The following is a 26,262-nucleotide window of genomic DNA, read 5'->3' on the forward strand; positions in this document are numbered from 1 at the left end:
ACTTCATGTACAGTTAAGAGCAAGCATCTTGGCCTCATTTTACCTTCTGTTTATTCCCATCACATCATCAAGACCTTCCCTGGAACTGATTAGCTTCCCATTTTAAAATGGCATTTAAATAAAAACAGTATAGACGGTAGATTCTGAAATCCTCACTTTCCTTGAAGAATGTTTTAAATACCTATTAAGAATTAGAACTAACATGTTCACTATAAATATGTAAATAAAAACAAAATGTGATATAAGTTTATGTAACTAATGGAATTGACACTTTTCAACAATGCAATTCACCCACACTGGGATAATACTGAACATTTTAACTGCAATATGCAATGAAATGTTACAAGAATCTAGAAAGTAACCTATTAGGCTATTTGCAGCACACACCATCATATCCCAACAGAAAACTACAATCTATAAATTGAACTCCATGCAAAACCTGCTGATAACATTTACCTCCTGGCGTCCACCAGAGCATGCCAAAGATAGGGGAGTGTCCTTGGTACGTTCGGATTGAGCTTCTATATCTCCACCTTTGTCTAGAAGGATCTCCACAACACCAACATGTCCAGCAGTTGCAGCTAAAATTAGTGGTGTGAAACCTGATTGAAACAGGAGAAGCAATTTTGAAAACAAAGTTCAAGTTATATATGACTTGGGAGGTAAAAGTAATATACATGAATTTAAAATAATACTGGCAGCACAAATCATTATTTCTAACAAACTGGGTGATTCAAAATACATGATAATGCTGTGAGCTCCTGGTAGAACATTTGGGATGTGGGAAACAGAGGTTTTAAAAAGCTACCTCTATAGAGATGCATGCAACAATCAGCTAATACCCAAACTCTATATAAGAAATGACAGGTTGCTTACCTGTAACTGTTTCTTCAAGTGGTCATTTATAAACTCACACCTGTGGGTTTTCTGGACCTGTGCAGTTTCATTTCAGAGCTTCAATAGCTAAAAGCCACTAAATTTTGGTGGGTGCCCCACTCACTCAGTTGTACTGTATCACATACTTCTCTGTTTTAAACAGTGATACTGATGGCCAAGAGGGATCTGGAGAAGCTCTTTCAACAATGCTGACTGCTCAGTGGAAAGAAAAGAACTAAGGGACAATGGAGAAAACCATAAAGTACTGTGCAAGTGGTTGTATGGGGCTCCCACCAAAACTCAACGGCCTTTAGCTATTGATGGTCTGAAATGAAGCTGCACAGGCACAGAAAACCCATAGGCATGAATCACAGAGATCACAAAGAAGACCAAGATCCCCAATACTTGCTAACAGTATTCCAAAGCTAAAAAACACACACATACACACGCACACAAACAAAATTCTTTTTATCAGTCATAAAGTTAGAAACATGATTGAATGCCTGACCAGAAATGCACAGAAACAGCACTTCAGTAGCTTACCTTTTTTGTCTCTGTGTTCTATACTCGCACCACGCGCTATCAACACGGAAACCAGTTCTTCATGCCCTCCAGCACATGCAAGAGTTAGCGCTGTATCATGGTTACTCTCCGTCTTAACAGCAAAAAAGATTTAAGTTTACCATAGCACATGGCTGTATTTGTAACAGAAATAACAAATAAAACGTCAGATTTTATTACTGATCTATAATACTCACATGTGCATCTATGTCAACAGAAGGATATGTGGGGAGCACTGACTGAGAAGTCACACTGAGCGTTTGTGAACATGCCTCAGGTGTAGGTGATTCCGCAGTAAGTGAGGCATTGGAGGAAGTGGGCACTCGGCTATTAACAGCTGGGAAAGGGGGAAAAAAAAGACTTTCAATATCTCTTGCATGAAGGAATCCTTTTCCAGGCTATAGATCAAGCTCTCTTAAACAGTGAGCTTCCTAATGAATAATAAACTACCTGTGGAATGAAAATTGTACTCCAGTTCCAGAAATACTTAGGTCATATTAATTTATGTACTGTATTGTGCTACAGAATACATTAAAGCAAAAAATTCAAGCTTATCCCCCAAAATGTGCAGGATTATCCTTTTAAACTATTTCAGGAACTGTCTAGTCCAATCCCTTTTCTCTCCAAGAGATGTTACATGTTTGCATGAGTTGTACTTGATGGCAGGGTGAATTTGATTTAAGTCAAATCAGTTTGAAGCACAATTTAAATTTTTAAAAATTGATTTAAAAAATCCAATTACAGTATTTCGATGCCATCTTCTCACTACGTTCCTGAACCATACCTAATCAAGTACAAAATGTAAAACAAGACTGGCGCAGATACAATTTCAGTGTTTTTGTTTCTAAGTCTGTGAGTCTGTCTGTATATGAGATTTGTTTTCTAAAACAAACATTTAAGAATGTTTTAAGAATCTCATTTCTAGTAATTTAACTGTGTGACTGCTATTGACTCTTACTGAGCAAAGGTAATTCAGGGAAGTCTTAGTTTACAGGCAAACAATGTCACTCTGGATACAAAACATTGTAGTTACAAATGCATTCAACAGAATACTAGACATCAGCACGTAAGAGTGTGGGATTTTGGAAAGATACTGCCAGTAACTGTATGTACTGGCATAGAGGAATCAAAGGTCCATATACATTGGTGAAGGAAGCTGAAGCCAAAGGTGAAACAAAATTGCTACATATGCAGAATATGATTCCCAAATAGTGAATTATGAAGTGACTATTTGAAATATTTTCTTCTGATTCCATTCAATGATAGCAAAAGAAAGCTACCATAAATGAAAACTAGAATTATTAGTTCCTGCTACTCGAGAGCTGTACTTGTGTCCGAGTTTCTATAATGAAATTGTATGATCCTGTGATATACTGTCTTGATTTATAAAATATTTTACATACTAAGCATGTAATACTTTCAAGGTTCACATTTTTGGGGGTTAAATCTAATTGGCATGGTATTATTTTGTTTTGTCAGAAAGCAAAACGTAAACTGTCAAATGGAGCTGAAGCAGCTACTCTAACTAGAAGACTAACATTCTTTGTATTTACAAATCCCTCAAAATACAAATTCCCCGAGAATCTGGCCTAAGAACAAAGGCAAATATTATCACTTGGATTCAATTTCAAATTTCCAAGTCAGTTCAGTGACAATTCAAAGACAAGGAGTTTATCTTATCTGAATCAAAAACTAAAGTGTATTAAAATTAAAGGTTAAGAGTAAACCTGCTTGTTCATGTAATACAAGACAATTTTATTTAAGTGATTAGTTTCAAAGAATACAGAAAGGTTGCAAGAACTTTCTATACCAAACTTCTCAATTCTGATGTTTATTAAATATTTTGGACCACAACTCTCACAATCTTTTAGTCATCACAGCTAATAGCCATGGAAGCTGGGGGTGACTGGGGTGTACATTTTCTTATTTACTTGAAACATTTGAAAGCATCTGATAGGATAAGGTAACTAAAACTAGGTGATAGTTTTGTAGAAGTACATACGTGTAAACATCTAAGTGACACCTTAAACCAAAATGCAGTATTTCTGCTACCAGGTAGTTCAAATATATGAGAGATCTTGCAACTGATTTCTGAGATTTGACAAATTGATTAGTTTGATGGTCTTAAAGAGTCTGAACACATCACATCAATGCTGAAGAAAACGTTATATGCCTTTATCTAAACTTAAAGCTTACAAACAAACTGAGCTTAAAATCACTCAAGTTTGCCCATCAATCAAAAACACAATGGATGTCTCATGGAACACTTGAAATGTGTGTTTTCAAAGTGTTAGCATATAGTACATCCATTACCAAGTTATGCCCAAGGCCTGAGGGATCAACAAAAAGGACAAAATACTATTTCCTATCCCATGAGGGAACTAGCTAAGAGACAGGAGAGTCCAAAATCATTGCTTATGTGAACACAGCCTCATCAATTCACACAGCACATTGCAGAGTACAGCCTGAATCATATGGCTCATTTATGTTCATTTAAGGGGAACTGAATAAGCCTTGGTAACAAATTGCCTCTCATTAATACAGCGCTGGTTTCATTCCCAGGCATGTGCCCAACCATATGTCCAGGACACACCCAGTATCTCATTAATGAGGAGCAATTTCTGCTAAGATTTAGGTGATACTTTATGCAAGGATAAATTGGTGACAGAACCCTGGTTAACATAAAGAACTAGTAAAGCTACTGTTTTAAGAGTTTACATTTATATGGTCTGTGAGGAAAGGAACAAAGGTAGGAAGTAATGAATGAATAGCATACATAAAGTGCTATTCCATTCAAGCTGAAAATGAATGTGAAGCTAAAAGTCATAAAAATATGTTTGAGGAAGAATCTGAAGAGACGTATCTTCTGAGGAGGTCATAAGGGGAACAAGGGGCTATGAACAGAGTCATTTAAAAATAACATGGAACTAGTTACATCACATACCATGCGCCTCTGATAAGTATCACTGACGTATTTGGGAAATGCTAAAATTGCATATTAAATTACACCTCTTAGAAACATTAAGCACTGCAGACAGTAATTGCTCCACATGTTATGGGAAGGAACTATTGTATAACTGATGGAAACCTGCCAACACTGGGGGCAGGGGGAGGAGATTCTTTCTTTCTTTTGCTAATCTCCATCCATTGAAAATCTGCTCTAGAAGACTAAGATTAGTATGAAGGGCAGGGTGCAAAACTGAAGGGGAAAACGACAAAAATTGCCTCCCACACTCAATCACTGCCTTCCTCCAGAAGGGAGGTTCAACTGGATCTCAGTCTGTTATATGGAGCAGCCAGCATAGATCCAACCTTCTGAATACATGAACATCTGTTTACACTGGCTGTGTGCATGCCAAGGTTTGTTTTCTTATAAGGCTGAAACTTTACTAAATTAAAAATTCTTTGAATTAGCTGATCAATTATATTTGCATATCTGCAAATCTAAGAGGAAAACTTACATTTACAAAGTAATAAATATACAATTAAGTGAACACACAGTTCTCTGCATATTCTGGGATCAGCTGGGAAGGAAGAATTACAATAGAACATGATTTCCTGTTATCCTCCAATATCTGTTTCTGAAGGATTAATTACCTCCAAAAGGAGGCTCTACTTCTTAACAGTCCCGTGTTACTTGCCTATTAAAACTAAACTTTAGGAACAAAGCATGTGACAAAGACACATATACACAAAGCTATGAAACAATGATACAACCATTTCCCCTTCCTGATACCGGGAAATTAAAATACTCAAATGGGTACTGTGGCATGGTACAAATTGATACATTCTATTCCCTGTGTGTGCATACACATGGGCACGCATATCTCCTCACATTCTGATTGCAATTGTGGCCAACAATGTGCACCTCACTTTCTGTAACAAGTCTTGTTTGTTCTCAACACACCTGCTCTAAATCCTGCAAGCTCCTGCTTCCAACAGCAGCCAGTCAACCACCAGACATGGAACAAACAAGGGACTTTTATTAGCAACTAGTTCTAAACAAGTAAGACATAGAAGAAACTATCCTCATTTTGGGTTGGGGAGCTAAATAGGAAAAAGGAAAGCCATGAAGCATGAAATATGAACTTCTCAGTTTTGACCAGGTTAGCAGAAGTACAGAACTACAAAAAGAGAGACTGATTTATGCCACCATGTCATGAAGGTTATGTTCCAAACAAAGAGGAACTATAAAGTGGAAACAACATTTAAATCAAATTCTGCTACACACTTTATGATCCCAAAGGATTGTAGCATTTCTCATCTCCAGGCAAGGTGTGTGTGTATGTTGCTACACAAAGAGGTGGATACTACCACATAAAGCTGCTTAATATGTATTTGGTAGACAGTAGCTATATAAATGAAAACAATTCCTGAACAGGTGCACCACTCAAGTTAGCTTATAGATGAAAAACTCATCACTAACAGTGGTCACAGTCCTGTAACTGACAGCTTGCTGCTCATTAACAACTGCCTCACATGGGTTCCTCATTTTGCATCTGGCAGGTGGCTTGGCACATGACCAGAAATCCAAGCAAGAAGTCATAAATTAGTGGCAATTTGCTACTACATCGTATGTCATTCCCCTTTCACCAGCTTCACTACTCACTCAGATTTTGGCCAGTGTTAGAAAAGTGTATATAAAAAGTAAAGGATCATGGGATACTCAATGTACATAATGCTTGCAATGAGATATATATTTTTGTAATATGTAAAATATTACATTTCAACATACACTGCAATTAAATCATTTATGTGTACAATAGTAAAATGGCTCTCTTTAGCAAAATATTTACATTAGAGAACAATGTATTTAACATATAGCTTATCTTGATTATATATTCTCACATAAGCAAGTATTAAGACTGATATCATCAAGTCATGACATTTTCCAATTTCTCAAAGACAAGCATTACAGAGCACTATTGAAATTTATAGATGGGGATTACCATACAAATCACCAAGAAAGGGCAAAGCTGCTTTCCTAGCCAATCTATGAGGGCAGGCTGTGTAAGACTGCTTTTTCTGGGCAGTTTAGAAACAGAGAGGAAACACACAATTTGCTCTGTGAATCTCTGAAATGGAGACAATCAAAAAGATCCCAGCTGGACGGAAGATACTAATATGATTCGCTAGGCTACTTTTTATCTCATATAAGTCAGCCAGTGTGTGCCGAATTACTATAACTGAAATCCCTTGATGAGAACTGTACTATTAGAAATGTAATTTATTATTCTTACTCCCTCTGCACCATGCATTTCAATCCTCTTATTACTAGATTTGTGCATACTTCATAGAATCATTGAATAATGAAGTTGGAAGGGCCCTATAAGGCCATTGAGTCCAACCACTGGCTCAGTGTAGGAATATCAATCACAGTATATCTGCCAGGTGGTTGTCTAAATTTCTCTGGAATGCCTCCAATGTTGGAGCATTCCTCACTACTCAAGGTAACTGATTCCACTGCCATACTGCTCAAACAGGAAGTTTTTTCTTCTAGTCAACCGAAATCTGGCTTATATTTGACAGAGCATGAATCCCCCTCCAAACTGTATGGTCTGCACATTAGTGGTTGAGAAATCAAAAATATTTTTTTCCAGAGGCTTTGTTGAACATCATCTAAGCAAGTGACATAATGCAAAATTATTTGGGAGTAAGAGTGCTTCACACAAAAATCAGGCCGACAGGGTTTGGACTTTCCCCACTACTTCCTGACACTGAACAATAGCTATGTAAAGTTTCTTCTTGGATTCTTATTTATTTATTTATTTGGCTTTTACCCCGCCCATCTAGATTCTAACAAATCTACTCTGGGCGGCTTACAGTCCAAGCAGTATAAAACAAGAATTAAAACAGACAATATCCAAACAAAAAGAAAAGTACGCAAAGTCCAAGATGGAAAAACACAGAGAACTAAGTGATGGAAGAGGAAGGCCTGCCTGAAGAACCAAGTCTTCAGCTTGTTCTTAAAAACTCCCAGTGAGGGTGCCAGGCGAATCTCAGGAAGCAAGATGTTCAAGAGGTTGCTAGAATCTCCGAACAGGTAGCTCTCTTTTCCCCTTCTCTAAGAAGAAAGCAGCTGCTTATACCAACAAATAGAAATTCACAAAAACAGACAGGGTTTCAAACTTTTTAAAAACTTAATATTGGGTAACTAGTACTCCATCTATGCATGTATGCACACATAAACACCTGTTCTATCACCAATCACTTTTAATCTTACTTCCGTGCCATTCCTCCCCTACCACTAAGCCAAGTTCTACAGGGAGCTATTTAAAAAAAGCCTCCTACTCTCATCCTCAACAAACTAAGGCAAAAGTGTGGGGAGGGGCATTCAAAAATACAAGAGGCTACAATAAGTCCTTTTTAGTTTAAAAACCTTTGTTTAAACTAAACTTGTTTCTCAGTGAACAAAAACCACTGCAGCAATCTTAACAGTATATGATCACTACATTTATTTTTATAAAATTAAAACTTGAATAGTACAATAAGTTTCTTTAGCCCCATTTCTTGGAATTACTGCCTAGGAGCTGCAAACAAATATGAAAAAAATGGCTTTCTCAAGATGGTCCACCCCATTTTATATCACACAGCTAATCAGCGATAATAGCTACATGCTGGCTTCATAATGCTACACTGGAATGAAAGCAATGCTTCCTGCCCTTCATACTGGCACAGTTGAATAACAAAAATTAGTACAAGTAACCGCTATGGCAGTAGTAGTTGTTACTGGTCTCTAGATACTAAAACATTCCACTTGTCCAGTATTATATATTACTAGATTGTACTAAATAATTCCATATACTATTTCAAGCAAAAATCAACAACTTGCTGAGATTGCACAATACTATTTTTACAAAATATGAATCATATAAATAACTCCCACAAAATAAAATGCTGACATAAGTAATATAGACACAAGGTTCAATCCATGTAATATTTTTGCTTCTCTGCATTTGAATGTTTTTTACATATAAAAATAAATTTAGATACTTCAGTTAAGTTCATTTTTCTCACATGAACAAGAAGGCTCACTCAATTCTTAGCAGAGGGCATCTTTTATATTTTTAAAAGCAATTTTTTTAAAAAAACAGCGGTGTGATTCAGCCATAAAAAACTCCGAAGCTCTGAGTTTGGGTAACATTTTTACCACAAATTTTATACCATGATCAATGAAGAGATCTCTTTAACTGTACCTTGCCAGTATCCAATTAAATTCTAACTCAGCTCAGAACTTTATTTCATATTTGCCTTTAAATCCAGAAATAAGGAATATTCCCAGGACATAAACATCAAAGCCAGCTTAGAAATAAAACACAAAGCTGATTCAAATTATGAAATATGCAGATTTAAGAGATATATACTGCTTTCATTAGAATACTAAAATTATGTTCAGTTATGCTCCCAATTACTAGGCACAGTGCCATGACAGTTTCCCTGATCTGTTAGTTCTGGATTCTGACAGAAAGGGAAATATCCTTTGCACAAATATAGTAGAGAAAAGCAATCCTATACATCTGTGCAGCTTCCACAAAGACCAGCCTTTCAAGAGGCTGAAAATTACAATTTAAAAACTAACTTCAGAAATACATCTAATTCTGGGAGAAAAGCCATCATTTTACTGCATTACTCTTGATCAATATTTGTATTTTTGATATTACACTGAAGGGACAGAAAGACTTGCAATAGCCAATGTAGATCATGTCTGCTTTCATCTAACTCCTGGTGCAAGTATTTTGTCCACTTCTTTTAGCTAGGAAAAAATTATCTTAACACTATTCACCACTAACAGGAGGTACATTATATACTGCTAGTATCACAATACTTATAAATGAGAAGTCTGCAGACTGAATTTCAAATAAAGCTACTGGTGTGTTATGCCATGAAGGCTTTCCAAACTCAAGTGCCAGCATGACAGTGCAGGTCATGGAAGCATTTGTGCCACTCATAATGCATACACATGGCACATCCACGTGAACACTGCCTGGTCATCAGGCCAGTTGCTGCTCCACACACTTAATGGCTAGTATCAAACAGATATATATTTAGACAACTCAATGAAGTCAACCACTTTGTTTTTCATGGTTAGGTTTCTTTGACAGTTACTATTATAGACGTGGAAAGCAGAAAGATAGATATAACAAAGAGTTCAGTAAAGAAAGAGTTTTATGTTTTGCCTTTGATATAGCCACGCAGCTAATTGAGAAATGGTAACTGAATGACAACATTAAAACAAATCTTTACATAAGCATTTCCAGAGGTGAAGCTGCAAGACAGCTTTGTCACTGAGAACTAAAGCAAGGAAACTGAGTACATACATTAATGCAAGGAAATGTACATTTCTCAACCCACCTGCTATCAGGTCATCAAGAGTGTCGGTAAGCGTCTGTGCTGGAGTGGCAACCATTAATCCATCTGGTTCTTGAACTAACAGCCCCTGACCATTTCCAGCAATTGGCTGCTGCTGTCCTACATTTTGCTGATTACCTAATACCTTCTGAAGTTCAAAAGAATCTGTCCCATTACAACCTATATTACTTGAAAAGTTACACTGTGATGCTGACAAAGGCTGGAGAGGGACAAACTCAGTTTGCTCAGGAGATGTTGGAGACTGTTGCTGATCATCTTTAGAGAGGATACTGTCAACCTGCGATAACCCTGAAAAGCTATCCCCAGGAAGACTTTCATTTTCTTCCACTTCTGGGAGGACACCTGTGTGTGGGCACTGCTGTTGCTGGGTAAGGGGTGGCTCTGTCTGACCTTTGGTCTCCAAATATTCTTTGGTAAATTGCTGTTGTGTTTTCATCTGCAATTGCCTTTCCACCTTTTGCAGCTCCTTCAGTATTTTCTTCTTCTTCTGTACTTGTTCTTCTCTGTTCTTTTTGAGCTCTTCAATCTTATCTTTATTCAAAGGTTCACCTTGAATTAATTCCAATGATTTCAGTTGTGCTTTTTCAATAGCACTAATTCTCTGTCCAAGTTCATTCAGCTTGCCTTCAGTTTCTTCTACTATACATTCCAAAGGCTGGTATGGGTGAAAAGGTGACAGTAGGTCCTGATCTGCTACCTGAAGGGAAGTTGACTTCTGCTTGGATGTACCTAAGCACACGAAAAATGTTTGAAAAAATGCCATGCTGAAGTTAACCTGTACCTCCCCACACTTCCCCACCCAAAACTAACCACATTAAGATAAAACAGATTAAAGCCTGTATCTCATAACAGGACAGAAAGTACAAGGTAGAATTGGAATTTTAAATACAGACCCCTGCTTCACTTGTAATATAACTACTTCAACAAAGAAGAATGAAGACGTGTTCCTAGATATAACATGAATACAATTAGACTGAAACTGAAAAACAAACAGAATATTTGCTTATGTCCTGATTACAACGGTTCTGATAAAAGCAAAAGCAGTGAAATGCTATAATTGAACACTGAGGCCTTAATTTGCTTATTACAAACAACATCAAATAACCAACAGATACACACACACACACACTCCTCATCCAACCTCTCTCTGAGAGTTTTGCTCTATATACTTCAAAACTACTACCAACTATCCACCCCAGCATGAGAAATCTATCAATGTAAAAGAAAGTATAATTTTTTGAAACCAAGCTTATTCATTATAGAAAAGCTCTCTTCCTTTAAGTGATGCAGTTCAAAACTTCAGATGCTTCTCTAAAAGACGACACAGGACCTATATCAACAAATCTAAAAAAGGTATGGTGAAAAAAGACTGTTCACATACAGTGTTTAATGAGGGAGTAAACAGCTTCAATTTCAAGAGAGCCATTATGTGCCCTCAAGATCAAAAAAATGACATGAAGCATATTATTGTAACAGAACATTTATTTTAAAAGACCGAACATTAAAACTGGTGGATCTTAAAAGTCACTACAAGTTTATACAAAACCGTTCTAGTTTGTAGATTTCTGGAACATTTCCAAGTTTCTAAGGAAATGTCTTAACATTAAAGATAAAACTGCCCTGATGCAAAAGTAATGGACGATTTGCCACTAGCAGCTACACTCTGATTTCCTTATCATTGGGGTTATCATCAAGCACATATGCTTGTAAAGTGTACAAGATGAACATAATTATGTTACCTCTCATAGTGATCACTGACAGCTTAAACTTACTCATAACTTTTTTGTAGAGGTGAAGAACCTGTGTCCATGCAGCTACAGCTAAGTATAAATTCCATTTTTCACTACTGGATCTACTGATTCAGGATGATGGCAGTTTGAGCTCAACAATATATACAGGTCCAGAGATTCCCTATCCTTGTTCCACTGTATGAAAAACAGATTAAGTCATTCTTAAAGTATCCTTTGATTGCCATCTTGTTGTACAGTTACACAAACAGCTTAATTTTCAGACATGAATTGATGTAAGATAAGACATCCCTGTAGGCAGTATCTGTTAAACATTAAGTCATACAACCCAGTACGCAACAGGAAGTGCTCATGGAGATTTCTTAACTTACGGCAATTCACTTCCAAAAGTTAAGCTATTTGCATGACTGTGTACAAGGATTTTAGTCATTCTGTTCAATACTCAACTGGTTTGCTGGGCTTGGAGTGCTTATTGATTGATTGATTGATTGATTGATTGATTGATTGATTGATTGATTGATTGATTGATTGATTGCAGTTTTTCTGGAAGTAAAATAATTAATTCTATATCAGTCTTAAGCATTCTTCAAGCTTGGTCATGTCTCAAAAACTGGATGTGTTTTCTATGCTGATTAGTCCTCAGGATGCAATTTGTATAGGTGAAATTTACTTTGAACTGTCCATATTCTGTACTTCATTGTTTTCTAGGGTCTTGCAGAAAACAAAGAAATCTGGAAATGAAATCTACAAACTCAAGTATTACCAAATGTTACTTTGCTGGTTAACTTACCAGAGAAGTCAACAAGTTTACATTAACCTAGCGTCCTGATTCTAATTACACCATTTTCAAATGAAAAAAAAAAGACAACAAAGCCCACTCAAGGTGGAAAAATAGAAAATGGAAGGACGGCCCACAGAGTTGCTCCTTGGCATACCAAAACACTGAGTCTACTGCACTGTATTCATTGCTGTAATGTATGCACTGTGTATGTCTCTCAAACTGCCCTGCTTCCCAGAAACCCAGGCAGACAGGCAGAGCTGAAGGATGACATATTTTTCCTAAAGGTATACTAAATGAGTGTTTTTAAAAAGTCAAATGATTCAAATTGGAAGGCCTTTTTGGCAATCCTACTGCTCACCCTAATGAACTACATAACCTCATGAAGGAGAAGAACAATGTGGAATTGTTCTGATCCAATAACACCTGGGCCAACCTCATTTCCTCCCATAGGTGGTGCCTCCTATCAATGAAACTCCAACAAGACTCAGTCCAAAATGCTGATACCAAAAACTGTGCATAGAAAAGCAATCAAGCAGCAGGTATTCAACTCCAGCAGCCTGTCTTTTGTCTGCTGACTGCTTGCCCACGTTCATAACCACTATGTCCAACTGTTTGAAAGACAGCTTGTGAGTGGGGGGGAGGATACTACTTTATGTTTGCAATGTATTGATGGTAAATTTAAACATAAGGTACTGATTCTACACCTCCACTATCCATTGCAAACCACTGTGACTGACCGCAAGTATGAAACCTACAAACTGGACCAAACTCATCCCATTCATTTTACTTTCCAATGTAGTTTTTAGACTCTCATAGCAAACTAAGACAAACTCAGGATATTACTAAGAAAACATCCAAAGCTGGTTTTCCCTAACAGCGAAGTCAAACATTCAAAACAAAGGTTTTTAAGAGCTGTTCTTCACAAAAAGAAAAAGAACAGAACCTAGCTTTCACTTCTGGCTTTCTCAATTACACATCCAGTGAGAGTTAGTATGACAAATCCACTATCTGTGGGAAATGCCTTTTAAAACTATTGCTCAACTCCAAATTATTATTTATTTCCCACCTTTCTTCCAATGTAGGGACTTAAGATTTTCAACATTTATAGAAATATGCATATTTAAAATCAGAATAAATTCATGCAATATTATGAAAATACAATTATACCCATTACAATACTAAAAATATCACTAGTTTAAAACAAATTTAAAACAGCTGAAAGAAGTAAAAAATGTTGCATCCCCACTAAAATCTCCAGTTCAGCCAGGGCATTCACTAATCAAAAATCAATTTAAACAGGACACCTGCTGGCAGAAGCCTCATACAGGGGAGAATTCCGTACACTGGTACTACTTATGAGAGGAACCAAACCCTCGAGTCCCCATCAAATGTAATGGCAGCAAGACTGAGAAAACACTCTACTATGAAGACCCCAGAAATCATAGAGGATTACATAGAGAGTTATGGTCCTTTAAATAGCTTGGACTCAAACCGTATAGGGTTTTTAATAGAATAACCAGAAATCTGAATTGGGCTTGGAAATGGACTGACAGCCAGAAGTCACTGTAACAAGTCTGTTATACGATTCCTGTTACTGGCTTCAATATCAGAAGTCTGACTGCAACATTTTAAATAGGCTGAAATTTCCAAATTGTTTTCAAAGGCAGACCCACAGAGAGCATGTTACAGTAACCTATTACACATGTGAAAGTGGAAGGGCATAACTCAAGAGGGTGAACAGCCATTAATTAACAAGACTTGGATTGAATTCTTAGCATCAGACTAGTGATACAACCCAGCACACGACTAGGAACTGAATTGGCGATTCATTTACTAATAGCTATTTGACAATCTGAGTTATGCAAAATTACTTAATAATAACTGTGCCATCATCAATTCTGACTTATGGCAACCCTTTCAGGGATTTTCTAGGTAGAGTAATCAGAAGTGGTTTACCATTCCTTTATTCTAGGATTGTGCAGCTTGCCCATGACCACACAGGCTAGCTGTTCTGGAATGCAAACTCTGGCTTTGCAGGTCAATGCCTAACCCATTGAGCTATTCAGCTTAGGCAGGCTTAAATCTCGACTTGGATTCTGGCCAGCATTTTAATTTTCCAAAAGAAAAGGTTAACGTGGATATATATTAAGGGAAGCATTGCACATCCAAAATTAAAGCCCAGCCTTTGCTAGAATTAAAAAAGATTTATGCTACCTAACACCTCACTCTTCAAGAAGCTCAATTAGCATAAAATCTGATTGTACTATGTAGAAAAATAGTTCAGATCACCACCCCTTCTGTCTCTTGTTCATGAAAGCTGAAAGTGCTAGTAACTAAAACTATAAATTATCAATGTGCCTGTGAAGGAGGAGTAGGTCTAGAGCAGTGGTGGTGAACCTATTTGGGCTTGCGTGCCCAAACGGGGGAAGGGAAAACAAACAGTGGGCGGCGTGCCACAGAGGCGACGGAACAGGAAGTGGCGGTGGCGGAATTGGAAGTAGCAACGGAAGGGGGAATCCCGGCATGGAGGCACCTCAAGACCCCACTCTGGATCCACTGCCAACGCCAGCTGCTCCAGATCCGTCTGCCGAAGCGCAAGCACTGTGGCTGCAGCGGCCTTCTCAGGTTTGCCTGGGGGGGGGGGATAGCAATCTGGCGACTTTCAGCTCGTGTGCCAGCAGAAAAGGGTCCACATCCCAGCTGTGGCACACGTGTCCATAGGTTTGCCATTGCTGGTCTAGCGGAAGGTTGCAGAAACTGATGGACAAAGCTCCACAATAAAATTGGACAATTCTATCTTATAAACGTTGCCTGATTCTTATGGACATTTACTGGAACTAAGTTGTTTTGAACCTATAGAAGTTGTTATTGATTCTCCAGAAGTTAAGTCTAATAAATCTGTTAATGTTCAAAATGACTCTTCATGGTTATTTCCCACCCAAAGGAAAGAGCTGCCTCCACCTTCTAACAAACCCAATTTCAATGGCACCCAATGTGGGGCAGCTCTGACGGCAGGAAATTTTGAAATGATAAAGCTACAACAAATGATAGAGAGACAAGAAAAGTTGATAGAGAATTTGACAGAGCAGCAAGCATTGATAACAAAGCGGATATTGAAGCAAGAAATGGAAGCAGGTAAAGAGCAGAAAGTTACAGGACAACCAAGGAACGTATGGGTAGCTGGACCCATGCCGATCTGAATACAGAAGATGGAGGCTACCGACGATCTGGAGGCGTATCTCCACACCTTTGAAAGAGTGGCAGTTGTGGCAGGATGGCCAAAGGAACAGTGGACCTTAATATTAATTCCTTGTTTAACTGGAGTGCTGCAAGAACTGGTAGATACGTTATCACCAGATGAGGCCACCAGATATGAAGATGTGAAAACGGCGATTTTACATATGTTAAACTTAACAGAAGAAGCTTACAGAAGGTTTAGAGAACTGAAGTGAGGCCCAGGATGCATCCCTGCCCATTGGCTCAAAGAATGAAGTTCAATCTGATACGGTGGCTGCGACCAGAAGAAAAATCCAAAGAACAGTTATTAGAAATCTTAGTGAGGGAACAATTAGTGACAATGTAAGGAGTCGGTTTGAAAAACTGAGTGCAGAAAAATCATCCGAAGAAACTTCAGGAGGCGATTCACCTAGTGGAGGACTTTTGTAACACAGAAGACTACGTAAAGGAAAATTCCACCCCCTTGCTGGAGAGGAGCAGAGGGAGAGAGAAGATGCCGGCAAACAGTGAACTAGGCGCGGCGCCACAGAGTTTTCAACCCTGGTGCTCCTGCTCAAGGAAGAGGTTGGGGTTTCGAGCCTATGGGCCCAAAGCCAGTGCACCCTATAACATTCAATCATCGGCTGTTCGAAAACGCAAACGGGTGGAAGCGTGGGAAAGACGGGAGACCGGTCTGTTTTGAGTGAGGAGCTGAAGGACACGTACGCTGGGATTGTCCAGGAACGGATTGTTCCTGGGTGGGAGAACACACAAAGACCATGCAGGTTCAAGGATCAGAATGAAATGGTTGGGCGGTGGTAGCATGGTTGAATGGTCAACAAAAAAGGGCTTAAGTAGACACGAGAGAGACTAGGAAGAGCCAAATACTTATCATCTCTAGATTTATGAAAAGGGTATTGGCAAATCCCAATGAAAAAGGAAGGTAAAGAAAAAACAGCTTTCATCACACCTAAAGGATGTTCCATTTTGTCAGAATGCCATTTGGGTTACATGGAACAGCCACGACGCTCGAAAGATTGATGGATAAGATCTTAGGGCCAGTACAAGAGTTCACAGGAGCTTATATTGATGATATTTTAATTTATAGTATGGGTTGGGAAGAATACTTAGAGCATTTAGAGAGAGTATTAATGGAATTGTGAAAAGCTGGACTTAAGGCAAACCCCTCAAAGTGCAAAATCGCTAAAAGGGGAGTGAAATTTCTAGGGTTTCAGGTTGAACAAGGATAGATCGAACCCATACAGGATAAAGTGGCAAAATTATCAGAATGGACACCAACCAGGAATAAAAAGGAAGTGCAACAATTTCTAGGGCTGGCAGGATATTACCGACAATTTGTCCCCAATTTCACAGAGATAGCTGTACCTCTCACAGACTTAACCAAGAAAAGAGTACGTAGTTGAAAAAATAAGGTGGGGATTCATAGAACAGGAAGCTTTCAATAGCTTGAAAGAGATATTAAATAGTTTACCTAGTAGGTATGCCCCTGCCTCCACCTTCTAACGAAACCAATCACAGTGCCATAGCTATATAAAGTCTGTTACATACAAGCTAGTTTTTCTTTTGGTCAGGGCTATGCTCTAAATTGAAATGAGGAAACGCACACTGACCTATTGACTTGATAAAAACTGATGCAACAGGCTAACTTGCTGTGAAAAAAAATTGCTGTAAAATTAAATGTTTAGCCCCACTTAAAAAGGATATTCTTGATGTCTGAACATAGTGATCAGCACAGGCACTTATGACCCTGTTCTTGACCCTAGTCCACAAACCATTCCTGGTACCTAAATAAAATCATTAAAAAATTTTGACAGAGTGAGGAGCTCACTGTGAGGCATCTAAATGGAAGCCATTTCAATCTGAAATAAATTAAGACTTAAAACTAACTTGAGATACAGCCAAAAAACTCTGGAGAGCATACAGTGGGGTCTTGACTTAAGAACGGCTTGAGTTAAGAACATTTTGACTTAAGGACCACTCTCATAGGAAAATATTGACTTGACTTACATACTTAGATTTGAGTTAAGAACTGAAAAAAAAACCATGTGGGAGGCAGGGAAAGTGCAAAATTTGAACTTTCAGTTAACTGTTGGCCAGTGAAAAGGGTGCCTGTCTGCTTCCTCACTCCTCCCAGTGTTTAGAGAGTGGATTGGGAGACAGTCTTCAGACTGCCTGGTACTGTACTGCCTGGACTGTATTTTCCCTGCCTTCCCTGAACCTTTCTTGACCTAAGAAAAAAAGAAACAAAATATCCCCCTCTAGTGGTCAAAGGCAGAATAGCAGCTTCCCATTAGTTTCTATGGACGGAAAAGAACAGATACGGATCAAATGGTTTTCAATGCATTCCTATGGGAAATGCAGATTTGACCTGAGAACTTTTTGACTTGAGAACCGCCTTCCAATACGGATTAAGTTCTCAAGTCAAGACCCCACTGTACAACTCATGGTGGAGTCTTGGTATAATGTGCTTCCAGTAACCAATTCCTACCAGTATTTAAGGTATTATTCATATGCAGTTTACTGGAATGCATTAATAACTATGACAAATCACAATAAAAAGGGACACCTTTTTGAATACATTAAGATGACAAAACACTTTATATTACCACCAAAAATTAAAGATGAATAAATCCAAAAGCACCCCATAGCAGCCCATGTGGGTACCTCAGGGAGACAATGCAAAATGACCAGATGCACTCACAAGCAGGAAAGCCTGTTGGTTATTATTATTCTAATCTTGTCAGAATTTGTATTATGACTTCACTAATATCAAATTCTCATCTAGATTTTTGCAATGGTAGATACAAACTGGGGCACGCACAAAGGACACACTTGGATGTAGCACCAACACTACTACACTGTTGCCATCAGAAATAAAGATACCAATACACGTCCTCATCATGGTACCAAAGTGAGTTGGGAGTAGCCAAAACATCTAAAGGAGGTCACCATGTAATTGAGAGCAAGCCTATTTTATGGGGAAGCATGACACACTAATCCATCACGGTAAGTAACCTGTCGTCCTTCATTGTGGTCTCAACGAAAGCATACAAATGGGTGAATATCAAGGTTACTTACCAGACAGTGGGAAGTCACAGGAGCACTGAACCTAACCCAGCTCTGCCAAAAGATGGACACAGCCTGTCCCTGGTATCAAGTCTGTAATGCCTGACAAAAGTAGATGGGTGAGCCCACACAGCATTATAGATGTCATGAAGTTGGACACCCTTCAAGAACACAGTGGATGATGACACAGTTCAGGCAGAATGTGGCATCATTTGATCAGGGCACCCAGCCAGCCCTCCTGGTAGCTGACAAAAAGTCAAGAGGTCTTACAGATAGGCTTTGTTTGACAGATGTAGAAGACCAAGGCCCTCCTCACATTAGGAGAGTGGAGAGATCTATTAAGAGAAGCTGGTGACAGGCAGAAGGCCGCAGAATAATTTGTGGCATTAGGTGAAAGTGTGATGCTACCTTGGGAGGGAAGGAGATTGTCTGGACAACTGATTATCTTTTCCTTGAATAATTGTAGGAAAGGAAGATTACATCATAATGTTGTCAGCACACTGGCCCTTCCTGCAGAAGTGATGGCAAGAAAGAAGACAGTTTTATAAGTGAGCAGATGGAAATCAACAGTGGCCAGAGAGAGGCTTGAAAGCGGCTGCATAAGTTAGAGTAGTGCAAGGGAGATGTTTTGTAGTCTGAACTGGCCCAGCAGGAGCAGAGGTTGTTGTAAATCTCTGGAGCCAATTTCCATTCGGACATCTACATCTGCATTGGAGCTGCTCATGGGCACCCAGCAGCTGGTTTGTTTACTTCCTGTTTTGGATGAAGCCCCGCCCCTTCATAGGCACGTCTAAAAGTTGGAGGTAAGGTAGATGGCTTGGCCCAAAAATCCTTTACAATATCAAGGAGGGAAGGTATGATGAGGAAAATGGGTGTAAATATTTGTCTATCAGCCTGGTCATAATTGGGGTCTGAGTGGTACAAAGAGGATTTCTGAGTTTGCAAATTAAGGGACCTGACAAGACAAAGGATGAGGTCAGAGATCAGGCAAAGGAGAGGGCAGATGTGTGTCTGCCAGATCCAATTCTGGGGTAGAGAGCAGGGCTGAAGGTGTCTCTTTTAAGGATCTGGATTCAGGAGCTCAGGATCGAGAGTTATCCAATCCCAAAGCCTGTCCCTGGTTGGGTTCTCCCATGCCATGGAGAGCAGGACCATCTTGAGTTGAAGAGGTTGACAGTCTGGATGCTCATTAGTCATGTTGGTATCGGGAGTCAATATTGACGTGCTCAGAGTCAGAGTGAGGAGTAAGGTAGGTGTGAGAAAGCTGTTGAGGGTTGGTGTTGAGGTGCATGGTATTGGGAAATGCAACACCTCAACAGAAGTCAGAAGGTGAGAGGTATCTCCGTCACTTCAGTTCCAAAGTGGCCTCAGTGTCAGCAGATTACTGCTTCTCTGACTTACCTTTCAAAGCAGTTGGTTTAGTGAATATCAGGAGTTGTGTGTTCAGAACCAATGATGCTATGGCCATCATGGTTCAACACCCATAGCCCGACAGTGGTGAAATGAGTCCTCTGGATTCAAAGGATGGGGCCCTAGCAACAGGGTCAGGTGTATGGTGTCGAGGTTAAGAGTGGGCAATCAATGGTGTGGGGTGCCCAATACAACAGTGGTCTCGGGCTAGATTTTGGTGTTGGTGCAGAGTAGATTATATATGGCTATATAGTGGATGGTAGCCATGAAGAGGCTGTAACACATTCCAATCAGAACTGCCATAACAACCTTGTTGAAGTCTAGAGCAAGATGGCATCAGGTCCAAGGCTCTGAGTCTGAAGGTGGAGACTAGTGCAGATGATGAATTTTGTGAGTACTCTTACAGGGGCTTTGGCATCGAACAGTGTGTTGACAGTGACAAGCATAATCTGACAAGGCACAGGTGGAAGAATGAGTAAATGACTAGGCTCCTCATAAAGGGGAGAAAGCTGTTGATCAGAATGTTGAGTAAGGTAGAATGACTGGGAATGGTGTAGCTCGAGGGGAGCAAGCTGCTGAAGGGAACGATGAATAGAATGAGTATATTCCAGTGATTGGCTGAAAGTACAAGCTTCCAGTGAAAGCCTTTGGTGCTGAGGCCTCAATGTCAAGAGCTTTGTTGAAGTTGAAGGCGGGATCTTGGCCACGGGAGATGGCTGAGGATGTCTATCATCATCAGTAGTAAGGGTTGACAGGTTGGTACAAGCTGGTTCCGTGGTAGAAGTAGAGATGGTTGTGGATGTTTAGACTAGGGCTTCAGTGGCCTGAATGAAAGCCTCCCAAAGGCAAACTTTAAGCTGATGTTGCTGATTTCTCAAGGCAGGCTAGGCAAACCCTCAACAATGGGAACAAGATTGTGGTTCATGCCCCTCTCCCAAGCCATAAAGGCACAGCAAATGTCCATCAGATAGTGGGACTTTATTACCACACTGCTGGCAGTTCTTGAACGGGCCCCTAGAGGCCATAAAATGAACAGGGAAAAGAAGATGGTGAGAAAGGCAGGAAACTGGTAAAGTACGTTGGATAAAAAAGTTCTTTTTAAGAAAAGGAAATTTTAAAAAATCTCAAGAAGGAAACAAGTGAAGATCAAGCAATGAAGAAAGTATGAGAAAAATTGCTCAAGATGCTCCTCAGAAGCTTCCTAGGTGGCAGCAAAAAAAGAAACTGAGGGAAGGCTGTCAGAGGCACGAGCATGTGCGACGGGAGAAGGTATTCTAACAGCTTCTTTTTCCTAAGCTCTAGAATGTTCCAAAAGCTTCACATAGGAGCAAAAGGAACCCATATGTGTGCATTCATGGTGACCTTGATGAAAGAAATGAAAGTTTACATGCTTTGGCATTTTACCATTACAGCATTCAGTTCTCTGCAATATGGCACCCTCTCTGTCTAGCCCAGACTAGCTCAGACTAAGAGGAATAAAGGCTTTTTAATTATCATCCTTAACCTATGAAACTCCTTCTCAAAATACCCATGCTTATGTCATCCAGGACACAATTCAAAACAAGAATCGTTCTAGAGAAATTTTGAGAGGCATGCAGAATAACAGTTGAACAAAGTAGTTTTAAAAGAGGTAGCCATGTTAGTCTGTGCAAGCATATCAGGCAAACTCAAAAGAAAAATTAAAAAACATTGTCACACCACAAAAGCTCATATTAAAATAAAACAGTCGTTAAGATGCCCCAATGTTTTCGTCTTCTTCTTTTGCCTGATATGTCGTATAGAGCGTTGTTCTCTTGAGAGCCTGACTGCTATGCTAGTGTTCTTATGTAGAAACTGGTTTATTTTGTTATGCTCTGTGTTTAGGGGATTATAATTTATAGACTGATAGAATTGTCATTTTCTCCGGTGTGGCATGCAAATCTGCTGGTACCAATATATCAACTTCAGCTGCATACAAATTTCTGCAAACTCTACTAGGGGCTTCATTTAGGAAATCTATCACTACTGAAAGATAGAACTCATTATTGACTTCCTAAATTAGGAGGCTATTAACAGCATAAGCGACAGAGCAAAACATGAAAGCAATGGGCACCTCTCAAATTTGTTAACTGTACTAATTGGTTTTTTTCCTTTTCTTCTTCTTCTTCAACTCAGCATGCCAGTTAAGAAAATGACTTGAAGTCTAACTTCAATATCGTACTGGCATTATAGTTCCAAAATGTTTCCTTTCCCCATCCCATGCACTTTGTATGCTGTCCAAAAACTGGCTTCAGTGAGCTTCCCAGACCTCTGGAGCAGGTATTAGTGCCAGGAGGTTCAATAGGGATGGAAAGGGCTTTGGCTGGATGCAGTAATCTCAACTAACATTTTCACATGTTCCAATATTTGTTTTAAAATAAATGCATCTTGCATCATGAATTCACACATCTACAAAACTCGCAGAGCGTTCTGGAGGGAAAAAGTCCACACAGACCAATGCACACATATGAAAATGTAAGCAGGCCAAAATGAGTATTATTAGGAAAACAATATATGCACAAATATGATTCAGTCAATGGGGGAAGCTGCATTGTTATAAAAATACATAAAACTGAGCATGATTTCAGTGGTGATAAAAAAAGTCTTTTAAACTGATTTGAAACAAGGATGAGAGGAAGTTGCAGGTGGGATTTTTTAAAAACCCAATGAAATAAAAACAGAGATTTTCAAATCTCTAAACTACAGTGGGAAGAGCAGACCACCTCTTTCCCCTTAAAGCAGATTCTGGTTTTCCACAAGTAAATACTGGTTCTTGTCCTTGAGCATGAAATTCCTAGTTGAAATATTACATTATCCACAAGCAGTGCTCTCTCAATATGAACCTTCCATTTTTATCCCCTCATATTTGTGACATAGAAACGTTTGGCCTTATGTTGCAATTTTGCTTTATGTGCCGTCAAATCAGAATTGACTTAGAGAAATCTTAATGGGGCTTTCAGGATAAGCATGATATTTAAAAAGTAGTTTTACTAGTTCCACCCATCGAGTGAGTTTCCATGGCTAAGTGGGGATCTGAAACCAGATTTCCTAGTTTGTCGCTCTATCCACTACACCCCACTGCACTTTTGTAAATGCATATAAGAATATGGCAAGTACAGACATCATTCTTGTCTTTATTCAATTTCTAAACCCCATTACTGAAAAAAAATGTTTGGGGTTACAATTAAATCCTGCTAAAATCCCTGCAGCCAAAAAAAAAGACTGAAAAAAAATTATTCTAGTAGATGGAAGCACTTAAGTGATCTGCAGAATTCCTTCTTCCAGCAGGGTGAATGAGGTAGCTGACTGAAATTTATGGATTACATAAAACATCTTTTCCATGAGAAAAATCTGGGTTGTCGAACTGAGAACTCAAGAGTAGATTACACAGATTTTTGATGTTGAACACTTATGGGGAAAATTATAAAAATTCAGATGAGCAACATCTATGGGAAACCTCCATTTTTTGCAACCTATTTTGAAGAATTCAGTTTTCCTGTACAAAATACTGACTATGACTATTTCTAGGCTTTCCAGCATATTTTAACCATTTTAACCTTTAACATATTTTAGTTCCTCTATCCCCAAGAAGGCCATTTATGTTCTTCACAGCATCTGGCATACTGCTTGCCTGAATATATATTAAATTGCAGAAGAAGTCATAATTCACCTTCATACGAAATGAGTTTACACATCCTGTCAGTTCCACACACAATTATGCTCAGTTCAGTTCCTCAACCATTACTATACTTCCTTTAATGCAGACATATTTACACGTCTCAAGACAGTTTTTTAAAAATTAAAAAAAATTATGCTTTTGAAACTTAAATGAAGTCTCTCATTTGTGCGACTATGAGCATTTAACACCCTGGCAGGGACAGAGATGCCTAAAACAAGCCTGCACAGGATACAAGATAAATATAATCCATTTATAAGTCACACAATGTAGGCACAAGTAAGATTCTGATGTTGTCACATGTTTTGCACACTTGAGACAGAGTTCCAATCCCTCCCCTTCTTTTTATAACTTACTAGTAAAAGAGATACTTTTTGTATTTAAAATTTTGGAAACATTTCCTCTATTTACATCAGTGTAAAATAACACTTGAAGAGACGTGGTGGCACTGTGGGTTAAACCACAGAAGCCTCTGTGCTGCAAGGTCAGAAGACCAGCAGTTGTAAGATCAAATGGTGCCTCGCTTAACGATTACCTCGTTAAATGACAACTGCAAAATGATGTTTTAATGGGTAAAATTCGCTTAACGATGATCGGTTCCCTGCTTTGGGAACCGATTTTTCGCTTAATGATAGTCTGAAAACAGCTGATTGGCGGCTCTCAAAATGGCTCCCCGCTGTTTTTAGGACAGATTTTTCACAAGAGAGGCACCGGAAAATGGCCGCTCCATGGAGGATCTTTGCTTTACAATGAGGTATTTTGTCCATTAGAACGCATTAACAGGTTTCTAATGCATTCTAATGGGCTTTTTACTTTCACTTGACGACAATTTCGCTCTATAGCGATTTCGCTGGAATGGATTAACGTTGTCAAGAGAGGCACCACTGTATAAAGGAATGGCAAGAGGTTGCTTTTGTCTGTATCAGCCACACATTAGAAAGCTCTGAAACTGAAACTAGCCACAAAAGCAGATTTTGTTATAGCGTGGTGTGTTTGGAGTGTCAGCTGGGACTGGCTATTCAAAGTCAAACGTAACACTGGCAAACACAATTTCACACATGGAGCCTAAGCATTTCTTTCATTTTCTGCTACTGTATTTTCAAAATGTCCCATTACAATGGTTTAAGAAATAGATCTATGCCACGCAGTATCAGTTCCCAAATACTGAACACACAAAAAATTCCAATGCTAACATGACATGTAATTTAAAAATAGTTAAATACTAACCTTTGGGGAGATTTAAAAGTGCAGGGGGGTTCTCTTGAGGAGCTCTGTCAGGTTCCTGGGGAGGTACAACCATGGCAAGTGCATGCATCGGTACACGTGGAACCTGCAAAATCAACTCATAAACAAACAGACTAATGTCAGTGGCTGTAAACAGTAGCCCACAAGTTAATCCAAACTGCTTAGACACATCTAGTTTACCCTAAATGTGCACAGTTTTAAGTGCATTGTTCTAATTTTCTGTCTAAAGTTGCTGGTCCAACAGGGCTGCTTCCACCTTTCTGTGTGGTAAAGATGACTGCAAATAGAAGAGTTTGTCTGCTCAAATAAGCTTTCATGCAAGACATTTCCATGGCTGGCTAGTTTCTACAGCTCTTCCTGCCTTTGCCTTGTCAATTTCTAATCCTGTTCACAAAATCCCAAATACATTATAACACTACGTTGTGAGAAACCTTTAACTAGCACTTGAGCAGCACTAACAGTTGTTCTAGTGGTTCTCTAGATATAGTCTCTAAGCAAAGGAACACTCTGGGTCCAATGAAAAATTGGCATTAAAGTCCAAAATAGATTCAATAAGTTCAAACCAAGGCATTTTAAAGTCTGAGTGATTTTAAAAGATATGATACAATATAGGACATTGCTAGCAGCTACCTTGATCATGGTTTCACTCATTCTCAGTGAGGCCATGATCAAGGTTTAGAGACCAAACTATAGTCAGAAATACAATACCTGAATGATTTAATAGAAAACAAAAACTAGCATAGTGGGATATTGTTAACAACAAACCCAGAACGATAGCACCAGATTTCAAATTGAATTTAACGTATTTATTTGAAATTACATTCCACTTTTTGATCTATACTATCTTCCAAAGTAATTTATAATTAAAATGAACATAAACAAAATCATAATATGCAATATGTAGAATATTTTTGGCAGTCCATGTTCCAGGCTCTTTCCAAAGGAAGGGAGAAAAAGCTGCAGAGGTATCTGAAGTAGCTACCAGTTAAATTAATTCTGTCCATTTACCCTTTCACTTTTTAATTAAATCATGCTTTAAAAATGTTTGTAAATGTTGCTACACTTAGAAGTATTATGGCTTACCTGAGACTGGTCCTGAGATGGTGGCGTCAACTGGGACATGTCTGTATTTGGAACTGACAGAACATTGTTTGGGTAATCCAATAAATAGGAAACAACATTTGTGTGACCCCCCTTTGCAGCTTCAATGAGCATAGTTGAACCATCCTAGAACACACATTTGATGAAGACAACATAGAATTACTTGTTATTTG

General features: G+C 38.8%; 1 protein-coding gene across 5 annotated transcripts in view; it reads right to left on the reverse strand.

The window, feature by feature from the left end:
- ANKHD1 (ankyrin repeat and KH domain containing 1) overlaps positions 1-26,262 on the reverse strand; it is a 132,623-nt gene that overhangs the window by 37,940 nt on the left and 68,421 nt on the right. For 4 of the 5 annotated variants that reach the window (XM_078392507.1, XM_020799369.3, XM_020799368.3 and 1 more), the window contains exons 13-18: positions 26,072-26,215; positions 24,971-25,073; positions 9,790-10,536; positions 1,635-1,774; positions 1,420-1,531; positions 457-602 (exon numbers count right to left, since the gene is read on the reverse strand). In XM_078392507.1, coding sequence (XP_078248633.1) covers positions 457-602; positions 1,420-1,531; positions 1,635-1,774; positions 9,790-10,536; positions 24,971-25,073; positions 26,072-26,215 — 1,392 coding nt within the window. The remainder of the gene's footprint in view (positions 1-456; positions 603-1,419; positions 1,532-1,634; positions 1,775-9,789; positions 10,537-24,970; positions 25,074-26,071; positions 26,216-26,262) is intronic. The other variant, XM_020799370.3, reaches the window with a different exon arrangement.

This window comes from Pogona vitticeps, chromosome 4 (genome assembly GCF_051106095.1).
Source record: "Pogona vitticeps strain Pit_001003342236 chromosome 4, PviZW2.1, whole genome shotgun sequence".
NCBI classification, from domain to species: Eukaryota; Metazoa; Chordata; class Lepidosauria; order Squamata; family Agamidae; genus Pogona; species Pogona vitticeps.